This window comes from Cibotium barometz, chromosome 7 (genome assembly GCF_041138505.1).
Source record: "Cibotium barometz isolate CiBa-2024 chromosome 7, ASM4113850v1, whole genome shotgun sequence".
NCBI lineage: Eukaryota > Viridiplantae > Streptophyta > Polypodiopsida > Cyatheales > Cibotiaceae > Cibotium > Cibotium barometz.
The window spans coordinates 7,965,616-7,991,785 of NC_141052.1; the positions used below are offsets into that span (position 1 = coordinate 7,965,616).

Here is a 26,170-nt window from a genome sequence, read left to right on the forward strand (position 1 = left end):
CATCATTACCATACTTTGGGAAGATGCATTTTATTATATATAGGGGTGGGTTTCCTCATAAGTACTAGTTTGATTAAGGTATTTTGCTATGTCTTCTTCATTTTGATCGATAATGTGCACAGCTATTAAAAATCTTTATAGCCAATGTTTGATCACACTATGTTTTCCACATTAGCATTTTTTACATCATCTTTTACTATTAATGTTTCCAAAGCGCCTTTCCTTAGAATGAAGGATAATTACCATTATAGATTTGAAAATAAGTTTGATATATTATTTGTGAATTTGTGCTCATAATAAAGTATCTCCCATTTTGCAACATGTGATATTGAATCTCTTTTGTGCTTTTTTATATCGAGGTGCACCAAAGAAAAGAGATGGAAATTATAATCTCACTAAAAGTATTTTTGAATAAGCTAAAGATGTCTTTTCCCTTGGCAAGGGGCTACCATTAAACACTGTAGCTCATTATCTATTTGCACTAGTAATGTTGTGTAGAAGTAGCAACGTGGTCTTCATTTGGTTCGTTTCCATTTTCATCCGCTTGAGATTGTGGATTAACAATTACATTATGAGTCACATCTAAAGGTGTGGTATCAAATCCTTTATGGCTTGCATAACATATGTTGGCCTTACACAACCAACAAGATAAGGTGTCAACAACCTTGCTTCATCATCTAAAAATCTTAGCAATATAGTCTGTATTTTAGACACATAAGCAATTACATTAACAATACTACCTTCTTCTAATCCAAATTGGCCTTGCAAACCTAGCTCTCAGATTTGTGCAAATCCAATACATAGAGATATTAGCCTTTCTTTAATGTCCTTTACTTTTGCAATATATGGACTTTCTTTAATGTCATTTACTTTTGTAATATATGGGATAGGTGTATTGTTGTGCATATTTAAAGGGCAAAAAAGAGATGATGGTTGATTCTTTTGTATTACTTTCTCACAATATATGGGATAGGTGTATTGATGTGCATGTTTAGAGAGATAGTTACTTGTGTTATCTAAGATATTTGCTCCATAAATTGAAGACTTTTATTTGGTGCTTTTGATAATTGAAACAAGATCGCAACAAGAAACACATGATGGTTTTGTGCCATTGGCTTTCTTTAAGTATTGTTGGATATGTGGTGATGATTGGTTTAAATTCACTTAAAGTCAAGTGTTTTATGTGGCTCTTACTAGCTTTTTCTCACAATACTTAGGCTTTCTTCTCATAATACTTGGGTTTTCTTTCATACTTATGTGCTTTTATTTTGATAGTGTTTGAAATTATATATTTTCATCATAAAACTGGCTTTCTAGTATAGAATGTATCTCTTTATGTCTCAACAATGGATTTCAGCTTTTAATCTTTAAAATCAAGAAATGATGTACATCCCCCCCTCATTTTTTAGATGTTACTTGTTCAATTCCCATGGTATTACTTAATGGTAGGCATAGCTTGGTTATATAGAAGATTAATTTTGGTTGGAGCTAAGAGATGATTTCATTTCTAGTGCAGAATAAATAATTGCATTATTTAAGTGAAAAAAATACTTATGGAAATACCAAGTTGCTTACTTAAATAATACACAAACAAATCATGTACTTAAAAAACAAGATGCTTATCATTTAGTGAAGCATTAATTAAGTCTACATCAGATTTTAAAGCCTTATTATCTTGCATGTTTAAAGAGGATTCCATACAATCTTAAATAATGTCATGGTCAAGTTTTTTATATTAAATAACTATAGATATGTTACAACTATATGTCGCAATATGCCACAATGACAATGGGGTGAAGTGATATCCAAAAGCACGAGGCATTATAAAAAAAAACATCTATTTAACTTAGTTGCATTATGAAATTCATGACTAATGAAATGAATAAACTTTGATCCATGGAAAATTACTTGTTACTTATTTCCTAGCCAACTAATTTACATGAAACTATGAAGCACTGAAAGCCTACCTTAAACTATATCTCAATTAGCATTAAAGAATAAAACCACATATATACGTTGTTTGAATAATTGTATAATAGCAAATGGAGAAAACTACATTCATTCCATTGCGCCAATGTTATAAACCAAGGTTACAAAGTTTACAACATAAGTAGCAAACAATTCAAAATCAAAGAGCAACTCCTTTACACATACTTGCTGTTGATGTAATTAATAACATTAATTACATCAAAGAGCAACTCCTTTACACATAGTTGGTGTTGATGTAATTAATAACATTAATGTTAAGAAGCTTGTCTAACATACTACCACTGACTAGTACACCAACAAACTTGTGTTCTGGTTTCAACGATTACCTTCACTTTAGGGTATTCACTACTGGCACATTCATTTGATAATCTTTGTAATATAAGGCAACATTCTCTCGCTTCAAATTGGAATTCTTGCAAAATGCACAAACATGCTCATAGATGGATGCACTCAAATTGAGCACAAGATAGAATCTCATCACTAAATACACGAGATAGAAGCAACTACTCATTACCATTAACACTACACATATGTGTTGAGAAAGGTGGATAGCATCTAGTGGTGAAGGCACAAGGGAGTGGACCCATGAGAGATAGAAGAAACAACAATGAAAACCCTAAGTAAAAAAGACGCATGAAACCAACATGCACCACGAGTAAGCCACCATCCACTAAAGTGCACCAAGACACGCAACACACATGTCATTAATACATAAGTGTCATAGTAAATTTACCTAAGCTTTTAACTTTATAAACTGCAATTATGTCTTTATGGAGAGAGCACACACACGAAGACCCATACAATGCAACAAGAGAAGGTAATGCACCCCCACAAAGGAGCACACACGCTACATAACCCATAAGAGAAGAAAAAATTAACCTACTCGACTAAACTATCCTCTGGCATAATTTGCGGTCTCGCCATGCTAAATAAACAAAACCATAACACACAGAAGAAGGAAACCAAATTAATAATGATACCTCAAGCTGTTAAAGGTTAGCAAGATATCGAAGGGCTCCATGCTATTGAATAAACATTAGCGAGAAGTAGAGCAAAATGATAATACGATGCCACATCCCACGGGCTATAGAGAGAACACGATCGCATACATGGTGTGAGGCCCCATAGGCCACAGAGAGAATGCGAGCAACATATAGTACCGCATCAATGCCTCACCCCACACAAAGGCATCGACAATGATGATTGTAAAGAAGTGTGGACCAACACTGCTCCACCCTGATTGGAGAGAGAAGCGGAGTAGCACCACCCCACCCCATGCATAGAGTGTAAGGGGGGATGCCAAATGAGAAAAGAGTTGACCCATGCGACTAAAGTGAGATATACGAGAGCACTAAAACGAAAACCCTAACTAACATACCACTTGGAGATATGTAGAGAGCAGACACACAAAGACCCATACAATGCAACAAGAGAAGGTAATGCACCCCCACAAAGGAGCACACACACTACATAACCCATAAGAGAAGAAAAAATTAACCTACTTGACTAAACTATCCCTCTGGCATAATTTGCGGTCTCGCCATGCTAAATAAACAAAACCATAACCCACAGAAGAAGGAAACCAAATTAATAATGATACCTCAGGCTGCTAAAGGCTAGCAAGATATCGAAGGGCTCCATGCTATTGAATAAACATTAGCGAGAAGTAGAGCAAAATGATTACGATGCCACATTCCACGGGCTAGAGAGAACACGATCGCATACATGGTGTGAGGCCCCATAGGCCACAGAGAGAATGCGAGCAACATACAGTATCGTAGCAATGCCTCACCCCACACAAAAGCACCAACAATGATGATTGTAAAGAAGGGCGGACCAACACTGCTCCACCTTGATTGGAAAGAGAAGCGGAGTAGCACCACCCCACCCCATGCATCGAGCACAAGGGAGGATGCCAAATGAGAAAAGAGTCGACCCATGCAACTAATGTGAGATATATAAGAGCACTAAAACGAAAACCCTAACCAACATACCACTTGGAGTAAGATAAACGTGAAACTAACACACATACCATGAGTTAAGCCACCAAACACTGAAGTGCACCAAGCCATGCCACACACTTATCATAAATGCACAATTCACTCAAAGTAAATATAACTAAGCTTTCAACCTTATAAACTCTAATATACACTCTTACACATTGACCGAATGGGGTTTGATCACCAAAAAGTCCACATTGAATGCTTAGTCTTGTTTAGCAGAACCAAAAACAATGCCATAGTGGCAACTACCTCCCATCAGAATTCTCCATTGCCTTTTTCATGCGGTGCGCTGTCAACAGCTGGCAGAAGGTTTTGAACCCAGCACCATAATGGGGACATCATCACCTTACCCCACTAGGCTGTCTCTCAGCACTAAAGATTAAAAAAAAAAGAAGAATTCTCCCTAACACCTCTCCGATATTTTTTTTAAAATTTTAATAAGTACATTATATTAAAGGTACTCCAATTTAAACTTATAATAATTTTTTTAAAAAAGTTTTTGTTCTAGGGTTTCAATGGTCCGTGTCTAAATACCCGGCCCACGACTTTACATTCCTCTTACGATCTCTACCTCCAGGGCTGTGAGCTCCCCCGCGGCGATGATCAGCCAATTTCACTAGGCTAGAGACTGCGTCCATTTTCACGCCGACTTTGCAAGAGGTGTTGCTGCCAAAACCAGGGTAAGGGCGCAGAAACGAAGCGAGGGCTAGGGTTTAAGACGCGAAGCCAGGGTTATTACAGGTGAAGTTAGAGTTTAGGGTTGCAGTAACGAAACGAGCGAGAGTAGGGTTTGACAAGTGAAGCCAGCGTTTAGGGTTGCAGGATCGAATCTAGGGCTAGGATTTCACAGGGGGAGACAATGCCAGGGCCGGAGACTTTGCACATGAAGAAATCTAAGCTATCAGGTGATGTCCCCGGCTCTCCTAACATTGACATTATGTCTGATGAGCGTAAGAAGAAGAAGGAGAAGAGCCGCAAAAGCTTTGATGACGATCTTGCTGCAGAATCGCCTGATTCTAACATCCAGTCGGATGAGTTTAGAAGCAAAAAGAAGAAGAAGAAGAAGAAGGACAAGGCCGTTTCGCCCGAGACGAGCACGGAGTCTGATGATGCCGCAAAGAAGACGAAGAAGGATAAGAGCCTGAAGAGAAGAGCCGAAGAGTCGCTTGGTTCCGAGCGTGGATTGAAGGTTTCAAGAGTTGAGCAGAGCGAGAGCGAAGAGGGGAGCGAGATTCTCAACCCGTGCGCGGTCAGCAACTTCAGAATATCGGACGCATTGAGGAAGAAACTCAAGTCCAAAGGAATAGAGACCCTTTTCCCCATCCAAGCACTCACCTTCAACGCCATCTTCGAAGGAAACGATCTCGTGGGACGTGCCCGTACTGGGCAGGTGAACCCTTTGACCCATACTTAACCTTAAAACTCTGTTTTGACAGGGAGTGAAAAACGTGCCTTTGAATCGATTGACTGTAGAGGTTTTGGGTCTTTTAGAGCCTTTACACAAAGGGGTTGGGCTATCGACGGGCTTGATTGCCTGCCCATGAATAGCTGTGCCCACCGGCCCCTTTGTCAGGTCATCTGATAACAAGGACCGGTCGCGTGTATCTATAAACATTCTCAGCAGGTTGTTCACAGAACAGAGCTGCCTGCCCCGTCACAACCAACCCCATGGAGATTTCCTGTGCTACTGTAGGGGTACAATAAATATTCTTAGTTATATGTGCAATGGTACCTACTACTGCAGTTAAAGTAGCTTCAGACCTTCCGGCAGACGGCATCTGATGTTGACATGGGTATCCTATTTGAGGAAAAAGAGCGTCCGCTCATTATTTGCTTCACATGGTCGGCTGACACTTGAAGGGAAGGGCAATTTAAAGCTGAATTGTTTGGTGAGTAGGTCTCCAATTCAGCAGTTGACGGGTATTGAACCCAACACCTGCATCATGCAACTCCTTGTTTTAAACCACTTGGCTTCTTTCTTGGACACAAAGCTGCTATTTTATATTATTCAACCTACTTGTAATGGTTTCTGTGGTGACATCTGGATAGTTGTCTTTTTTTTAAACGTAGTTTGTTCACGGACTCGTCTGAAGTCCCGCTAATATGAAATGGGCATATTTGCTAGTAAGTGTTTGCTTGAGCAAGCTACTGCAGTATTGACGCTGAAACATCTCTCAGAAGAGCTTGTTTTATGAGAGGCCAGACCCTGCATTTCCATTTTATCTGTTTTGGAAAGCTGATTCGTGTTTTTTGCAGGGCAAAACTCTTGCTTTTGTGCTTCCTATCCTGGAATCCCTGAGCTTACGTGAGAATTTGAAGGGCGCCAACAGACAGTACGGAAGAGCAGCTAGTGTCCTTGTTCTCGCCCCAACTAGAGAGCTTGCCAAACAGGTTTGAATTTATGTTTTGTTGTGCTGATTTATTTTCAACCCCTTGGGGTCAGACATGAGAGTTGATGCCATAACTTGGCATTGCAGGTGCATGCAGATTTTGAATATTTTGGGGGTGCCGTAGGTTTCAGCACAGTTTGTATCTATGGTGGAGCACCATATGGGCCGCAACAGAGTGCATTGCGCAGAGGAGTGGATGTTGTCGTAGGAACTCCAGGTCGTATCAAGGTGATACTTGTTTGCTGTTTTAGGGTGAAGTTTCACTGTTTTTTTGGGAGGACTGTAGTGAACACTTTTGCTGTTTTGGCAGGATCACTTGGAAAGAGGGAGTTTGAATTTTAAAACATTGAAATTCCGTGTCCTTGACGAGGCTGATGAGATGCTTAACATGGGCTTTGTGGATGATGTCGAGACCATTCTTGGTAAGCTTGCTGTTGTTGCTTTTGTGAGAGAATTACTAATGTGACTGCAATGGCGTGTTGTGACATTGTATTAAGTATAGTAAATTAGACACTTGATTTGAAATATTTATGAGTTCAAGGGTGCTTGAATAAGCAATGTTTTAATTTGGTTTAAAGTAGTGAGGCTCGTAAGCATGTGATGTATGATTTCAATTGGTTTGAATTGATAACATATGATGTTACATGATGTTTGTTTTTATGAGTAGATCACAATGTGATCCATGATTTAAAGTGGCATGAAAAGATAATTTTCTTGAGATAACGCTAGCTAAGCTTGCATTGCATAGGCATGCCTTTGTCATAGTCGTTAATAGTCCGGATAGATTGATTAGGAGTAGAGATGTTGTAATTGCTTGACATAAACATTAATGCCAAAGTGACTTAAGAAGATAAAAACTAAACATGGACATAGAGGATGGGTATCCCAAAACCATGATATCATGCCACATCCATCTTGCTATTTTTTAAAGAAGTCCTAGAGGTTGCTAGTGGCTTCTATTACTTGTGGGGTTGCAAAGCCACTAAAGCTCTTGTTACAGGGTTCAGACTTGAGAGCTGCAAAGGAGGGAGAAGCTCCTATTTCATTCTAGAAGGGTTGACCCCACCATAGTTGCGAAAATACGTGTTTCATGGGAAGCGTACCTGCACAAAACGTTTGGAAGGTTTTATACAAGTTTTTTTCAGGACCTAAAAAAAAAAGTGCCACAGTAGTGTGGACTCTATGCAGCTTTAAGAGCACTTATGGTGCATGTTGGTCTACCTATTTTTCATGTGTTTTGTAGATCTTTGGTTTGCTTTTTATGCGTTTGTAGTCATGAAAATCTTCTTTTTGCATGAAGTTCTTTTGGGTTCTTGTATCCCATGCGTGGAAAAGCATGTCACACCACTTTTAGTTGATAACGCCATTATAGTACTCCCACGAATGCCCGTTGATTTGATAAAAGAGTTGAGATAAAAGCTTATCTTATTTTGTTTTTCTTAGAGTTGGGATCAATTCTATTATATTCGAGGGCTCATATTTTCCAAACTTTGTAAAATTGAATTTTTCCATGAGACCACTCTTGAATAACTCTTTGAAATCTTTCAACCTGGGTGCTATGTAATTGGAGCTAATCCTCGGATTATCGGGCCTAATCTAGTAGGGTTAGGGGCCCTGGGATTAGGAGATACTAGGTAGATGCAGCGGGCTAAGGTTCAGAATTAATAAAACTACCCTATTGGCTAGCAGGCTAGCTACCTATAGCGGTAATTCACAGTATATAAGTTATCCCTTGGGTTATTATTGTGTTGTTAGTTGCGTGATGCACTTTGATGGGTCTGTCCTTGGACTAGAGTTTTTACTCTTGTTGTGGACATGGCAGATCACATATAGTCTTATCGAGGGTCTTGTGGTTAGGCACTGGTGGGTATGGGACGCCATTGCTAAGTGGCATGTATGTGTGGAGCCTTAGTCCTTGGCTCAGGGGAGGATTGTAATGTTGATCATACGGTTGGGTGGTGAGCTTGCATGCACCTTTTTCTCTAATCTTGTTTGGACTGTGTTTAGGAGATCTTTGTTAGATAGGCTTGGGAGGCTTCTTACACTTGGTATGAAAGTGACCTTAATGCGGAGTCTACAAAGGATTGCGTGTCTTTCATGGGCTTTTTCATGTCGAGATTCATAGGTATTTCTCTCAACACCATAGCTTGTTTTTTGTCTCGTAAGAGGTATGTTTTCTAGGGTTGCTGAGAGAAATACCTTGTATGTGGATTCCGAGGGGGAATAGTCATCATGTGCGTTGTTGTTGGAGATGTGCAGAAGAACCCTCACGAAATCTTAGTACTTCTCAGATTCAACTCCGAGCAAATGGGTTGCGATTGTCACCATTTGGTCCCTTCACCAGTCTTGACCAGTGTTTCACACACTGAGTGGAACCAAGGTGTGAACATGGATTTTTCATAGTAGAAAGCTAAAGCATCTATCGGCAAAGTTTGGCGTGAAAGATGGCCACATAGCATGAGTAGCATGGGATTTTTTCATCAAAGTGACTTGTAATGTTTATAAGTCGGTGTGTTCACATATCATTAAAGATGGGCTGGAGATATTATTATTTTGGGCATGGGACGGGTGGACAAAAGGAGGCGCCTACTTGAAACTTGGGCTACAAGCTTGGGAAAAACATGAAGTTGATATTTTTGGGCAAGTTAACCTATTTTGGGCATAGCTGGTCGACTTCATTAAAAAGGGATGGGGGCTTCTTTTCTGGAGCATGAAGCGCATGCCTCTACTAGCCGAGTGCAGCTCTCTCTCTCTCTCTCTCTCCCCCCATCTCTCAGCGTTGGCCGTGTAGCTTCTTCTCTTTCTTTTCTCTATTTTGGAGCTGGTCACTTACAGGGTGATCAATAGCTCAATTTCGTTTTGTTGGCCGCCTCCAAAATTGGTCGATTGCCGGTTGTACTTGTAGCTGTACAACAACCATACAATCTGCCACACGTGTGGTTTTCTTTTGGTGTTCTTCGCTCATAGTTGTGGCTTTGATATGGGCAGATTTGGGGCTGTTTTTGGAACAGTTTTGATAGCTTTCTTGGGGCTGATTTGAGGCTCAGTTTTGGGGCTATTGGGTGCGGAGTTCGAGGTTGTGTTTGACTCCGTATCGGACCGTTTTATGGACTGTTTATGAGTTGATTCATGGGATTGTTGTGAGACGGTTTTCGGATGGTTTTTGGTGCTGTGTTTTTATCTTGGCACCAGATGGATAGCGGGGCAAGAGATTTGATGATGCTTTGTGGAAAATCCGGTGCTATATGCACCTGCACCTTGGTTTCTTCTAAAAGCTTCTATCTAAATAAAGAAGTTCCTACGGGGGGTTGGTCGTTTTGGCTTAGTGCGGTATGATTCTATTGTTTTGGTTCTTCCACTGTGTTTTCATGTCGTGTCTGGTATTTGAAGTGTTGGTTTATTGTTCCGGGTCCCCCTTCTAGTGATAGTGATTTATACTCAAGAGTCTACCCTTGATGTATTGTCTACGTGTGGGCAAGGAGTGAGTTGATGGCCTGAAAATTGAGACAACATGCGTATAGTGGCTTGTGTGGGCAATAAATGTGTTTGATGTGAAGAAAAGCATAACATGTCGGCTTCCTACAAGGTAACAACAGGCCGAGATGCATAGCAGATAAGTGGGAGAGAGTGAACTAGGGCGGTCAGCAGAGGTGCGAGCAGTCAATGTATCTAGATGGATATGTGTGTGTTCGGGTATCGATGGGCGTTGCTTGCAAAGGCCGTCAAGGAAAGAAAAAGTGCAAGTATTTTTAATGATAAATCAAGCATGCCTATTGTTTTTTTAAAGAGACTTTCTAAAGTAAGCTGATTTGCTACTTGGGGGGTTCTATAGGGGGACACCTAAAAAAAAAAAAAGATAAAGCAGTGTGCATGTTTTTTTTTTTTTTGGTGTGTGTGTGTGTGTGTGTGGAAAAAAGCAATGGTGGCCTATATAATAAAGCACAACACATCTTTGATATCTAGTCATCAACCGAAGCTCTTTCCAATGTTCAACACTTGGGAAAACAACAGGGAGGAGATTTTGCACCTTTTCTTGTACTCGTAGCTCAGGGAAGGCTTTGGTAAGTGGTTCACATGATGATCTTAGATTTCCCCTACTGTTTCATGTATTTTTCCTCGCTTTTTTAGAAATTTAGAATTTGCACATATCAAACTTTTTTTGGTGGGTGGTTGTTGGAGTAAGAGAGATACACCCTCGCTTTTCTTCTCTCTTCCATCTCTCTTATCCATGGCCTCACCCCAGTCCCTCTCCTATCGATGATTTATCAGATCATGAGTGAGGACGAGAAGAGATAGGGACAAATTTTGGGGAACCTAGCCATGATACTATTGCTCATGGGCACCACACCATAGATGCATCAGAGAAACCACACCATAGATGCATCAGAGAAGCCACTCTTTTACATCAATAGATCACTGTACTGTAGAAGGTATGCAAGTACTCTTGCACTTGCACCTGATAAATTTCACCAGCTCCATTCTTCGTCTCAGAGGTTTTGCTGGGGGAAAGAAAGGAGAGAACTCATAAAGTGGCTGATGCATGGCTTAGCAGGCGGAATGCTCATTGTGAATTCTATCCTCTCGAAGATGCTCGGAAGATTTAGGTGGTGCATGGTCTCCTCGAAGGAAAAGCCTTGACATGCTGGAGAGCTTCGAAACAAGCCTACTGCATGGGTTAGTTTCGAGCATATGTTCAAGGATGAGTTCCTCTAGGCGAAGAATGAGTATGTGGGATCCAAGTTTACAGTGTTGGATATGAAGACCATGTCTTTCGATACATATTTGCAAAAGTTTAAAGAGTTGCAGGCAAAGGTTATTGCATCCATGCTTGGATTTTTTAACGTGGGGATTGTTCCCTAGATCATAAGCTTCTGGTGAGGAACAATAATTGCAAAACACTTGAGGATGCTATCCATTTTGCAGAGATTTATGAAGAGAGAGAGTAAAAACAAGGTTTTTAGAAGCGAAAGAGTCTTTGACTCCAAACTAGATTTCAGACATAAACAAAAGTTTAGGTTTGTGAAGGCTTCCACGGCTCATAATCAGACTGCGATTTAGGTCAACCCGATTTCAAGAAGATTTCGAGGACTGAGTAGAGTCTCCAAAACATTGGGAGGGTCGATACTTTATTTGTGGCCAAATGGGCCATTGGAAAGGGAATTGACCTCAAGTGTAGAAAAAGCAGAAGCCTAAGGGAGCTTACCTGACGAAGATTATAGGTAACCCTAAGATTACTTACGTTCTTGCCACAGCTTTTGATCATAGTTCTTGCATGGATTGTAACTTTAGCATGACAGTTTTCGGACCCAATGATCTTATACGTATATATGGATCAATTTTGGAGAAAATTATACACATCCAATTTGATCCAAGTAGCACTCACAATTTTATTAATGCTGATTTTGTGCAGAAATTGATAGTGGAGACCCGACTAAGTGATCATGTCTTCTATGTGAACTTGGGAGTGAAGCACGTATAGATGTGTGACCTAGTTTCCTATATCTATCTAGAGTTATTCATTCAGATAATCTAGATTTTTTGTTGATGAATCTAGATAAGGTATTATTGTAGGTAAAGAACCATGACATCCATGTAAATTGGAAGGATCATACATTGTCTTTTTTACAGGAAGATGCTCCAGTTTGTCTAAGGGTGATTTTGGAGTCCCATCCTCTCCTCTTTGTAAACTTTGTGGAACTTCATAATATTAAATTAGAGTGCATTTTTGATTACGAAGTGTTTCAATGCGTTCTTGATTCCTTTTCATTTGATATTACTTCTAATTTTAAATCTAGTAAGTTAGATGTTTGGGAGACATGTGAGTTAGAAAACATCAGGGTAGAGTTTGTTGATGTTTTTTTGGTAGAGTTACCTCATGGTTTACCGCCCAACCGGTCGGCTGACCATAGGATTGATTTGATTCCATGGTCTTAGCAAATGAGTATTGCACTTCAGAGGATGAGCCATTTCAAAGAGGATGAGATTGTGCGATACTTGTCGGAATATCTTAGGATGGGATAGATTTTGATCGAGTAAATCCCCTTGGGGAGTTGTTCTTTTGAAGCATAAAAAAGACAGCAGTTGGAGGATGTGCGTCAACCATAAAAAGTTGAATAAAGCTACAATCAAGAATAGATATCCCCTGCCTACAACAGACGATTTGATAGATAGGCTCCAAGAAGCCAAGTATTTTACGAAGACTAATCTTCATATATGTTATCATGCGATCAGGATAGTTGAGGAAGATGTCTTTATGACAAGTTTTTAAACCACGTATGGTCTTTATGAGTTTCTTGTATTACCTTTTGGGCTCATGAATGTTCTTGCTGCTTTCGAGTAGATGACGAACAATCTCTTTTGGGATTGTTTAGGGAAATTTGTTGTGGTATTCTTATTGATATATAGTTGTTCTTTGGAGGAGCATGTAGAGCATCTTAGATTCGTCTTGGGGATTCTAAGACATAAACAATTGTATGGAAAAATCTCTAAGTGTGAATTCTTTCATAAAGAAATTACATACCTAGGTTTGCGGATTTCCAGAGATGGGAAGAGCATAGATCTTAAGCGGATCCAGAAGGTTTTAGATTGGTTGGTACCTCGGATTGCAGATAGGTTTGTTCGTTTTTAGGATTCAATGTCTTTCTTAAGAAATAGTGAGAGAGTATTCTGATGCGATCGTTTTCCTTTTTGATCTGCTTAGAGGACGAGAACGAAAGTCCAATGCTTATATTACTTAGAATGAGAGGCTTGATCAAGCTTTTAATAAGATCAAGTTTATGGTGAGAGATACACCAGTTTTGTCCATAGTAGATTCTGGCAAACCATTCATGGTTGAGATTGATGCCAATGACGATTATGTGAAAAGGGGTGCCTTATTTTAGGAGGGCTGACCTACGGCTTTTGGGCCTCCATGCAAGGCAACCTATCTCTGTGGAAAACTAGCTTCATGCAAAAACATGAGAGAGGAGAAGGACTTAGAAAATAGCTCAAACGAACCTAGCTTGGCATACTGTGTTTAACCACCGAACCATTATATATGCAAGTGACCCTGGGCATCTAGTGTGTACCTTATTGGCCACACACCATACATAGGCGCTCCTTGTGTCCTCGCTGGTAGCCCCATGCTACACATCACTGGGTCTTTGGCTTGCCACCCTCACCCACGAACGTTACCCGTTCACACTTATTAATATAAGCGATGATGTGCGATAGTGTGTCGCCATTGGTTTTTCCATGCAACGCCTGCGTGTCCCACGCATTATTGGTGTGTAAATCCCGCGTATGCATTGAGTAAGATTTGGAAGGTGAATCCTTTTCATTGAGATTCAAGTTGACCTTTATGATTTCTTGAGAGGGCTATATGAGATTGATAGATGTTTTGGTTGGTTTTGGTAGTAGGTTGAGACAAGAGAGCTCCATATTACAGACCAGAGCTTAGGGATCATTCCACTTGTCAATTTGGCTAGAGGTCCCTATCATATTCCAAATGATAGGGTTTGTGTGCCAGATAGTTTTGAGATTTCGAGGAGGATCCTTTATGATTGCCAGGAAGATGTTCCTTTATGTTAGATAGTGCCGAGATTAGGAGGAGGATCCTTTATGACTGTCATGACTCTCCTATACAACAAGCATCCGAGGGTACAACAAACATACGACTTGGTAAAACACATGTTTTATTTGCCCAGTATGAGGGCAAAAGTCTAGGACTATGTAGTAAAGTGTCGTTAGGTCAGGTGAATAAGGTCGAGCGTCTTAGGATTGGAGAACTGTTACATCCTTTGGAGATTCGCTAACCATAAATTCGTCAGCAAACAATAGAACTCAGCAAACAATAGAACTCCACTGGGAATAGACATATGCATTGCCAGGCATCCTCGGTGGTAGAATTGTGCATCTCAATGTAATTTGGGCTGTGCCAATTTTTCGGCTTTTATCCTATTTCTCCTATTTAGTAGGTCGTGGAGTTGTCAGCCATCTCTATGAGCTGTCGGCTAGCTCCCACACTGCACCATAAAAGGGGGCCTCCCATTGTTCACTTTACTCAATCCATTCCAAGCACTTTGTGCAACACCTCTTGTTGGCTGTTGCCATTGTAAAGCTTCATGCTATTATAAAAGGTGATCTTGTCCACAAGCTCTCTCTCTCCTTTGCGCCCTCTTCGCTCTCTTGTTTTGTCTTCGCTTCTGCCTGTGCATACTCCAACATGGTATCAATCGCTTAGGTACACGGCTGCATTCTGAAGGCGATTGTATCTTCCCCTTCCAACTGCCGCGTTTCTTGGATTTCACAACAGTAGCTGCGTTTTCTGGAGCTCACACCAAGTTTTCTGGAGTTCAAAACTGTGGCAGCGTTTTTTCTGGGGATCAAACAATGGCTGAGATTCCTCATCATAGCTGTGTTTTCTTCCTCCCGAAGGCTTCTCCCATCTGCGTTTTCCTCTTCAGGCTGCCCTGCTCTTGTGCTATCATTTACAAGCTTCTGTTGGCTGCGTTTTTGCTTCTACATGCATTTACAGCAGTTGTGTGAGATCTAAAGGCTGTTTTTACAGTGTGGACTGCTGTGCAAGGTGTTTCTTCCCGTGTGGTGCATCCCGACAAGTGGCATTGACATCTCTGCTTCTTCCACGGCTTCCCTCCCTCTGGTTGGGGTTTCCGGTGAGTTTTGGTGGACTGTTTTGTTGCTGTCCAGCCTCTTCTCTCTCTCAGATTTGAGAGGGGGTTAATTGGTCCTGGTGCCTCGCTTTGTTGGAAAGTGATCGAGAGGAGTCTTGGAGTGCTGAGATTTGTGTACTTTGTTGCTATGGATATGGCTCCCCCCTATATGAACAAGGATGACAAGTTGGACGGAACCAACTATGCCCATTGGAAGCTGAATAGGCGGATCTGGTTCATCCACAAGGGTTTGTGGGAGATTGTTCAGGGCACTGCGAAGAAGCCCGAGTGTCCTCAGAACTCGAGGAGGTGGACCCAGGATCAAGAGGATGAATTTCTTGCGGAATTACAAGAGTGGGAGAATCATGATTCGAAGGTGCATTCAGTGCTTGTGCGGACCATCACAAAGGGGGTCTCATCGGCCATGCAAACTCTTACCAGTGCTAATCAAGTATGGTCCAAATTGGAGGACCCTTTGCTTGAGATTCGTCGATGAGGTTAGTTACTTTGCAAGGGCAACAAGGTTTGTTATTTCCTGCTGGCAGTTCTATGCAACCGTTTCTCATGATGGCCAAAGTTATCCATGACGAGTTACTGGCAATGGGTGTTGCTTTGTCCTTTGTAGCAGATTGCTGCACTTATCCTCACCAAGCTTCCTCGGGAGTATGATGTGGTTTCTTGAGGTTTGAGGTGCTAGGTCACAACCACTGAGTTTGATTTTGATGACCTTAGCTCCCTTCTCTTGGGAGAAGAGTCCATCCTCGTTTCTCAGGGTAAGATAAAGGTGCCTCTTAACAGTTTTGATTAGGTACACACTTCAGTTCAAAAGAAAGGTCAGAGTCATTGCTTCTCATGTGGGAAGAGAGGACACACGACATTGATACAACTACTTCTAGTAACACATCTAGGGCTCCTAGGGCACGTCTGGCTTGGAAGGATCACGATGGTGTACTTCTCTAGTATACATGCAGTTTCCCCCATGTGCTTCCAGCCAGAGGAGGCTTGTGGGTGGGAGAGGGGGTTGGTAGTAGCTCCATTATCTGATGCATGGGAACCGTGGATCGGAGTTCCAAGCATTAAAAATCTGATAGGACATGGTCATCTTTGGTGTAGCAGAGATTATGGATGGGATCTGTTCTGAGTTTATTATTCGAGGCTTTTGGGATGTGATGTGTTCACAGTCCAATGTTGGGGATTATGGACGCGGTGTGTCCAACAGCTCATCATCTTATTCTTGGGGTTCACTGCACACTTGTATGGGAATTTGGAGTTAAAGCAAAGTTTCTTGCTGTTTGTGGTGGCATTTTTGTTTCGAGGAAACAGGTTGGCGGGTGCTCTTTTCGAGGTGATTCCGGTATTTGCAGTATTGGAGGGTCCATGGTTGCATCTTCATCAACTTATCTTCTTCAGACCCTTGCACACACTGAGCTGCAGAGGGGTGTTAGAATTGTGCGTCTCAGTTTAATGTGGGCTGTGCCTATTTATGGGCTTTTATCCTATTTCTCCTATTTTAGTAGGTCGTGGAGCAGTCGGCCAGCTCTATGAGCAGTCAGCTAGCTCCCACACTGCACTATAAAAGGGGGCCTCTCATTGTTCACTTTAGTCAATCCATTCCAAGCACTTTGTGCAACAACACCTCTTATTGGCTATTGCCACTGTAAAGCTTCAAGCTATTATAAAAGGCGATCTTGTTCACAAGCTCTCTCTCCATTGTGCCCTCTTCTCTCTTGTTTGTCTTCGCTTCTGCGTGTGCATCCTCCAACACCCGACACTACCTATCCCATCACATCCATGCAGGTAGGACAGGAAAACAGATCATTCTCTAGCAAAAATCCAATAATGCATTCACATGCATCCAAGATTTATGCATATGCATGCAGGATGGAAATCCCTTGTTCTCAGTACTTGTACTTTTTGGGCGCCCTAGAATCCCAAAGCCCTTTCACATAGGAGCATGCCTAGATTTGTGACATGCTTTGAGAGACAGCTTGAAATAAAATTCCATCGTTGGGCCCTCCAAAACTTGTCTTAAAAGTTGGACACATAAAATTTGTGTGATACATTTGCTTAAAATATGACACACCTTATCCGTAGGAGCCAAGCGGCGACGGTTGTAAATGTAGACGCACATGCGATGTGGTGGGTGACGATGTGACAAGCTGATTATGTTGGTTGACCAACAATAGTTATATTATATATATGTTGGAGAGAGAGAGTAAGTCTAAAGGCTCTAATCATTGCACACACACACACACACATACACACACACACATACACACACACACACACACACATATATATATATACACACACACACACACACACTTACATATGCATTACTCAACGATTAGAGCCTTTAGACTCTAATCTCTCTCCAGCATAGGTTGGTAATATACACACTTACATATGCATTACTCAACGATTAGAGCCTTTAGACTCTCTCTCTCTCTCTCTCCAGCATAGGAGATCTTAGGCAGCGTGGGCCTAGCACATAGGCACAAGTGTTCTATAGATGCCATGTGGTTGGTGATGACTCGACAGTGAATGACATTCTTGCCTTTCGGCAAGTCCACAAGATCCCAAGTATTGTTCTTCATGATAGAAGAGATTTCATCCTGCATGGCTTGCACCCAGTGCTCATTCTCTTGTGCTTCTTCATAAGAAGAAGGCTCTTCTGAATCAAAGAGACCACCCATGGCTAATGCAGACTCCCCATGATGCATATTCAATGCATGGTTGGAACTAGCCCTTGTTCTACTTGTCAATGGAGCTGCAAGTTTGCTATCTTGCGAAGTTTTCAGTAACGATCTTGGTACTGACTTGGCTGTGTCTATGGCTGTTTGCTCTTCCTTGACAAGATCTTCAATCTCTTCCATAGAAGGGGGCTGAATTGCTGGCTGTTATACGTGTTCTACATGAGGATTTTCTTGGGTAGGGGGCTGGTTGATCTGAATCCCCCCTGGGTAATAGCCCATCAAACATGTCCTGAATGCTTGTATCATTACTTTTATACAAGCTGGGCTGAATTGAATTTTCAGCAAATACCACATCTCTACTGACAAAAATCTGGTGTGTTGCTAGATTATAAAGACGGTATCCTTTGCTCTCATTGCTGTATCCCACAAAAATGCATTTTATTGCTTTATCATCTAGCTTTGTTCGGAGTTGTTTTGGCACATGTGCATATGCCAAACACCCAAATGTATGTATATAATACACTTTTGGCTTTCGGCTATACCAAGCCTCAAATGGTGTTATGGTTTTCAAAGCTTTTGTTGGACACTTGTTCAACACACGAGTTGCACACATTATAGCTTCCATCCAAAAATTGTGAGGGAACTTCTGTGCTTTCACCATGCATCTTGCCATCTCCATGAGAGATCTGTTTTTCCTCTTAGCTACACTATTTTGCTATGGTTTATAAGGCACAATACATTGGCGTTTGATGCCCTTTTGAAGCATATAATCCATGAATGCATTTGACACATTCTCCATCTCTATTTGAGTGGAGTGTTTGGACTCTACATCCACACATATTTTCAGCCATTGCTACAAAGTGTCGAAAGCATGTAAACACCTCTGCTTTCGCTTTCAAGGAGTAAACCCAAGCAGACCCGGAGTAGTCATCAATCAATGTGACGAAATAAAGATGTCCCCTATGAATGGTGTTCGCATTGGACCACATACATCATTGTGTATGAGCTATAATTTACTTTCAGCTCTAACAGCTCCATCCCTAGGGAATGGTTTTCGATGTATCTTTCCCAAAATACACCCCTCACATACATGTCTTGTTGGTGACTCAAGAGGCGGCATATTATCAACCATATGATGCTTTTGCAAAAGCATCAAACTTCAAAAATTTACATGCCCAAAATGAGCATGCCAAAGCTTTGCATCATGCATAGAAGGAGTGTGGGCAGCCACTGTATGTGCATTATAAGTAAGCTTGTCATAGCTGTCTAGCTTATACAAGCCTTTGTATCGTGTTCCGGAAGTGACTTCTTCATAACCCTTTGATGGGTCTTTCACCAAACACTTCCCATATTCAAATTCAACCTTTAAACCTTGGTCGTTTATGGCTGAGACAGAGAGCATATTTTGCTTTATCCCTGGAACATACAACACTTTTGTCATACTTATATTGGCACCATTGGTTGCAACAAGTATGACATTGCCAATTCCCTTTACTAGATAAGTGGTATGATCTGCACATGATACAATGCGGCCATTAGAAGCATAAACCAAGTCCTAAAATACATCTTTGTATGAAGTGATGTGGCTTGAAGCACCACTATCAAAATACCATGATACATCTTGTCTGTTAGATGCAATGCAAGACATATCATTGTCTGAAGCACTTGGTGTGCCACTAGTGCATGTGACCCAAAAAGTGTACGCTTCTTGAATTACATTAGCCGATTACTCGGCTTTGTCATTAGAAGAGTCTGCTACTGCATTATTGCATCTTTCTTCTTCTCTTTTGCAATCCTTTTTCTACATTCATTGATGTAGTGGCCAAGCTTATGGCTGTAGTGATATTTGCCCTTCTTTTTAGGCTTGTTTGCATCCCCTTTGTCAGATTTTTCTCCACCAGAAGAGGGTTGTCCATGACCAGCCTTACTAGACTGGTGTCCCCCATGCTTAAAGTTCTTTGATTTACCCTTATACTTGGTTGTAAATGCCTTGTCTCCACCACGGTTGCTAGATAAACCCATCAGCTCTTCAATAAGACAGGATTAGCACCTCCTCTCATAGAGAGGTTGAGAGAGGTGTGAAAGCCCAAATAGGAGGGAAAGAATTAAGAGTGTTGGTGACCAGCTGTCTGTCTGTTTTATAACCTCATCAGTGTTGAGCAATTGTTCGTGCAAATCTTTCAATTCGGTGAGATGATTTGACATGGAGTAAAACCCTCATCCATAGAAAGAAGATCCAATTGCCTCTTCAAGTAGGCAACTCTTGCCTCATTGCGTACTTGATACATTGCTTCCAATGTGTCCCATGCAAGCTTCGATGTCTTGCAGGACTGAATGTGTGGAATAACAGACCTTTTCACTGAAATGGCTATCAAGGACATGGTCTGTGCATGCTTGGAGTCCCATCTCTTCTGCCCTTGTGTGGGAGCAGGTTCTACTTGAGGAGCTCTTTGAGAACCTTCCCTTTGAGGTGTTGCTGGCTGTATGGTAAGTGGGCATGTGTCGTCACCACACACGATACCCCAAAGTCTTTTGGCTACCAGCAAATTACGGATCATGAAACTTCATAGGGAGTAGTTTGATCCATCCAACTTGTCCTCTTGGGTGAGGACACCAAATACATCTGTTGCATTTTGAGCCATGTAGACAAAATACACCTGCAAGGAAACCAAGCACTAATGTGCACTACCAAGCAACCAAATGTCCTGTGCAAACTTTTGCCTGCAACTTCAAGCAAGTATAAAACAGCACCAAATTGTCCAAGTACACTCAATGTGTATACGTATGCGATAAATAAATGCTAATCCCCTGTTACATGCTCCAAACTGAAAATCCCCAATTTTTATGCACTGCAATTGCTTCAATGTGCAGTCAATTGTCCAGTTTACACAAAAGCCTCAAATTTTTGCAACCGAAAGAGGCTCAATTGACTGATTTTGGCCTCAATTTGAAAAACCCCAAATTCCAAGCAAGGCAATATGTTCAATTTTGCATCAAATTGAGGAATCCCCCAAATTCCATAGGGCAGCTCACAGAAATCCCCAAACGCTTGCACCTACAAGTGTCTGAATTGTAAAATCAAAAGATTTTTTTTTAAAATTCACCTGCAAGTCACTTGGAGGTGGAGCTGTACTGCTGCTAGGAGCAGAGGGGAAGCTGCAGGTGCTGACGGGCGACCAGGTACAGAAGGCATCAGAGGTGCAGGGCAATCAGGTACAGAAGGTGTCAGAGTCGGATGACGAGGCTGCAGGGGCGAGATTGAGTAGGGGCTCGGATCTGTAGAACTAGTCAACGGATGGAACCTCTGGGAATATGAACCGTGTTCTGATACCACTGTTGGGACTCACTCACAGATCAGGGTTTCCTTCAGATTAGGGTTAGCTGCAGAAACAAGGTGAGAGAGAGAGAGAGAGAGAGAGAGTGGTGATCACAAATGCAAGTCAACCCTTGCGTGTGAGACACATTGATATGATATAGAAGTACAAAAGTTATATGGATAGAGTGTCCTTTTGATATCCAAGGGGAAAAACCACATGGGAAAAAGTGCCCTTGGTTAAGCCTTGTTCACACGTAGCACTACTATAAGTGATCATATACCTACAAATCAAAGTTATTCCTTTTCAAAAGATTTACTACTCTTGTGTACACTACTTTATTTGATTCTACTTACTTCATCCTCAAAAAGATCACTCATTAATGCAATGTCTCCAGAACATATATTGGTCAACTTTACCATAATAAGAAGTGTATCATGAAAATAAAATGAGGTGCAACATTTCTAGCTATGAACATGCAAGTCTTGGGTTCAAACGTTTAAGTTTAGATCTTAGATTCATGGAGACATTAGGAGACAGTAGAACAATAAAGCATTCAATAATAGAAATATAGTTGAAAAAGGGTCTATGCTATTACGTGCTGGGTTGATCTCTCTTAATTTGTAAGCTCCCATGTGGTTTATTTTGTGGGAGTATGTTTTTGTATAGTCTATTTGTTTCTTAAAAATAATTGTGCTGCTTAACAGGCCATGTGGAAGATGCTTCAACTGTTCAAACTCTATTGTTTAGTGCAACGATGCCTGATTGGGTGAAAAAGGCAAGCTCTATAAGACACAAGAATGCTTGGGCTGCACAGTTTTGCCTGTTATTTCTGTAACTGTGGTATGGATGATTTTGCAGATTGCATCAAGGTTCTTAAAAGAAGGGAAAGAAACTGTGGATCTGGTAGGTGAGGAGAAAATGAAGGCCAGCGCAAGTGTCCAGCACCTCCTCCTTCCATGTGTGAAATCAGCACGGTCTCAGCTTATTCCAGATGTAATATCATGCTACAGCAGGTTTGTTCTAGTTGGTTGAAATGAGGCCTAACTTTGTATGGGATGGTGACCTTGTTTAAGTTTTTCCAACAATATATCGGAGGGTTTACACATGATTTGCATTTGCAGTGGTGGTCGCACCATCATTTTTACAGAGACAAAGAATGATGCATCTGAGCTGGCCAGTTTATTGCCTGGATCTTCTCGTGTTTTGCACGGAGACATAGCACAGGCAAAACGCGAGGTAAAGCCTGTTTTCAACGTATTCCATCATTTTTTTCTTGTTTTCAAAAATCCATTCTGATCACTGCTCCTTTTAGGTCACTCTTGCTGGTTTTCGCTCCGGGAAGTTTTCAGTGCTTGTGGCAACTGACGTAGCTGCTCGAGGTCTGGATATAAATGATGTGCAACTTATCATTCAGGTAAATGCTGTTTGGATTAGCTAGAAGTCAAGCCTGACCCTTTGCTGGTATGCTGTATAAACCCTTTGGTCTATCCACAGTGTGAGCCTCCAAGGGATGTTGAGACCTACATACATCGCTCTGGGCGAACGGGAAGAGCTGGTAACATTCTTGGCTCCCCTTGTCAATCAAATGGGTTAGCACAATGAATTAGGCTAGTCTGGATATAGAATAGTCCCTGCCTGCGGTGGCTAGTTGGATGGCAAGCAAGATTGCTTGTCCATCCTGATGGCAGGGTGGGCATAGCCCTATGAAGTTTCTTATGATGATTTAATACTCTTTCACAGGTAAGACTGGCATATCTGTGCTCTTCAATGATCGCATGAAGGAATATATGATACCCAACATTGAGCGCAAGGCTGGATTTAAATTTGAGAGGATTTCTGCACCACACCCTGCTGAACTTGCAAAATCATCCTGTGCAAGTGCTTTAGAGAAAGTTGTTGAGGTGTCAGACAGGTGTGTTCTGCAGTGAATCTCTTCAGCCTTTCTAGCATTCCAAGCTAGTGCAGGGCTTATTTAGTTAGCATGACATGAACCATGTTGCACTATGCATTTTCATGAATGATTAACGGGCTAATGCTACTTCCTTGGCTTCAGTGTGCTCCCCATCTTCAGACCAGCAGCAGATGAGCTTTTGCAGAAGAGTGATCTCTCCCCTGCCGATCTTCTGGCCAAAGCTCTTGCCAGGATTGCAGTGAGTACATTGCAGAACAGTGATCTCTCCTGTCCTTTGGGGACGGATGGTGGTTTCGATCATTATCTCAGGATGTTCGTAACAGTGCAATGTACATAAGGGCCGATACTGATGCTTTTACTCCTTTTTGACCCATGGGCAGGGTCATACCGATGTGAAGAGACGGTCACTGTTAACGAGTCATACTGATTATGTCACTGTGGAACTTAAGTCTGGCAAACCCTTCTATACACCAACGTATGTTTCACTCCCATGTTATTTGGAGTTGGGATGATAAGTTTATTTGAGCGAAGTTGTTGTATGGTAAAGTCTTCATAACAGCTGTTGTTTGTAACCGCAGCTATGCCTTGAGTTGCCTGAAAAGGCTTGTACCAGAGGACACTGCCGAGAAGGTTAAAGGCATGTCTATAACAGTGGATGGATTGGGTGCTGTGTTCGATGTTCCATCCAACTTGTTGAAGACATTTCTCACTGGTGCATTCCCGAATCTCGGCACTTCATGTATAGTTTGAACAACTTTACTTGTGTTGTGGACTCCACTAATCAGGCTGCATTGAGTTAACTTAGTGCTGTTTATTTCTCGTCCCTCCAGCACAAGCACATGAGGGCTTTGGGCCTCAGGACAGCCTCAGTATAACTCAGCTTGATAGCCTCCCAGAACTTCAAGCTCGGTCGGAGCGCAACAACTTTGGAAGAGGGTATTTTTTTTGATTCACAATTCGATTTTTGTCTTGAACCCAGAATGTTTTAAGAATTTGTGTACATCTTGCAGGGGTGGTTATGGTGGAAGCAGAGGAAACGGTCCTCATAGTAGGTTTGGCCGTGGTGGCAGTAGCGGTAATTATAATCGAGGGAGGCAGAGCAGGAGGGGTAGCTTCAGTGGAGGTGGTTCTGGAAGGGGTCGTTAATATTTCGTCTGTAGCCGGCCTCCTGTGTTTGCGAATGTGGATGGGTTGCCAAAAAAAGAATCAAGGAATATACTGATTATTCTTTTGCCATATGCAATATATTCAAACCTTTTTTTTTGAAATTTGTACCTATTATGCAGTGCAGTAAAGCAGCAGCTCACTGGTACATGGTTGCTTGAAATTTTGGGGAATCAACTTACGAGTTATATGCATCTATCACCAATATATCGCATGCTGATTCTTTTTCAAGTGTGAAGTTCATAGTAAACATGTACGCCTCTACAAGTCTGACAGGAGTCGAGGCTGCTTGTTGACCTGAGGATTAAATTGAACAAAGGCCATAGCCTCTCATAGGACAGGCCAAAAAGCTTATTGGCGTGGGCACAATCGGTAGGCCTCAGGGCATGTTCATAGCCTCACACTCAGAAGGGGTGGATGTTGTACAAATCCGGTTAACATAAGCGCTTCAATTATCATTGAAGGAAGGAAGTGAAGCCAGTTGTAGTGTTAGCCTGTGTTTTAGATCCACTCCCTCCATCATGTGGTCTGTTAGTGGGTCACATTGCTTTCTTTGTGAATGCCCTCAAGCTTCCAGACATAAGAGATGCCCAATAAGCTGCTGCCAATTCCACAGGTGGAAATTTTGGGGTGGAAAGATGTGAACCCAGTTTTAGTGCTACTTTGGACATGCTGAAATGGTTTAGTTTTTGGTGTGACATGCAATTTTCCACCCCGAGATCGTAATATAAGATTTTATTCTTTTCCCACACTTGTATGTATGATTACCCATCAGCAATATCACTAGGAAATGGAGAGCTTTCAATTTACTTCATGATGATATGATGATGTCCATTTCACTTGGGATGTGTGTTTTTATGGTCTTATAAGGCCTACTGTACTAGTAGGCTGGCATTTAGGAAGTGCATCTTTTGGCTGCAAGCAAAGTACAGGTTTGTTTACTTTATGCTTCCTAGGATATGATGCCAACAATTGAGAGTAGCTTCTCTTCATGCCATGCTAGAACAGGTCTTGCCCCAAAAGAGTGTAGCCATAGGATTTGTAAGAGATGCTGATGCCAATTCCACAGGTGGAAATTTTGGGGGCGGAATGGTGTGAGCCCAGTTTCCACTCGAGATAAAAATTTCTTCTTTTCCCACACTTGTATGATTTATCCATCACCAATATCGCTAGGAAATGGAGAGCTTTCAATTTTTAGTTCATGAAGTCCATTTCATGTGGGATGCGTGTTTTTGTGTTCTTATAGGGCCTACTCTACTTGTAGGCTGGCATTTAGGAAGTGCATCTTTCGGTTACAAGCAAAGTACACGTTTCTCGATTTTATGCGCCCATGGCTATGGCTTAGTGGCTGATGCCAGTTGAGAGTAGCTTCTCTTCATGCCATGCTAGAACAAATCTTGCCCCCAAAGAGAGGGTAACCATAGGATTTGTTCCCCCCCCCCCTCCCCCCGCCCCCCCCAAAAAAAAGCGGCTCCTCACAGGGAACTACTTCTCGAATTGCTTGTGAGGAGGTTCATGCACACTCCGTGTTTTCTCAGTGCTCCCAGTTCATGAAAATTTCGCACGTAGCTGCTTATCGTTGATATATTGGCTTCTCTTAATGACAATGACAAATGTAATTGCAATAATCTTGTGGTCCAACGCACCATTTGGTTTACTGGATTAGTCAAGAACTATCTTAGTTGGAGCTAGCTACTGTGCGTGCAATCAATATTTATCACAACTCCATTTTGCAAGTGTACAAGACCAATGTCGACAAAAGACCACTTGTGTGAATTGAGCCAAAAAACCAAGGTAAAAAATAAGAGGTCAAATTCATGGTAAACTTGGGAATAGGTTGGCGAATATTTTTGCAATATGAACTAGAAAGTATAGAGGAATAGAGGAATTCTGTGGAATCTTTTATATATATATATATATATATGTGTGTGTGTGTGTGTGTGTGTGTGTGTGTGTGTGTGTCTAAAATAGCCTTACTACTTTTTGGGCAAAAATTGTGGCCTCCCTATTTTATACCGGGGAAAGTGTGCTTTTATTAATCGCCAGAT

General features: G+C 41.5%; 1 protein-coding gene across 2 annotated transcripts; it reads left to right on the plus strand.

The window, feature by feature from the left end:
* Nucleotides 1-4,487: 4,487 nt before the first annotated feature.
* On the plus strand, nucleotides 4,488-24,353 carry PRH75 (DEAD box RNA helicase (PRH75)). Of its 2 annotated transcripts, none has more exons than XM_086800104.1 (15): nucleotides 4,488-5,382; nucleotides 6,249-6,383; nucleotides 6,470-6,610; nucleotides 6,693-6,804; nucleotides 21,751-21,821; nucleotides 21,905-22,059; nucleotides 22,168-22,282; nucleotides 22,359-22,460; nucleotides 22,541-22,601; nucleotides 22,787-22,958; nucleotides 23,100-23,196; nucleotides 23,339-23,433; nucleotides 23,537-23,697; nucleotides 23,789-23,894; nucleotides 23,969-24,353. In XM_086800104.1, exons 1-15 carry the CDS (start codon nucleotides 4,852-4,854, stop codon nucleotides 24,102-24,104), a joined length of 2,190 nt encoding a protein of 729 aa, XP_086656230.1. In that variant the 5' UTR covers nucleotides 4,488-4,851; the 3' UTR covers nucleotides 24,105-24,353. The 2 variants fall into 2 exon arrangements, with proteins under 2 accessions (XP_086656230.1, XP_086656231.1); XM_086800105.1 differs by having other exon boundaries at nucleotides 23,537-23,670.
* The last annotated feature ends 1,817 nt before the right edge of the window (nucleotides 24,354-26,170 follow it).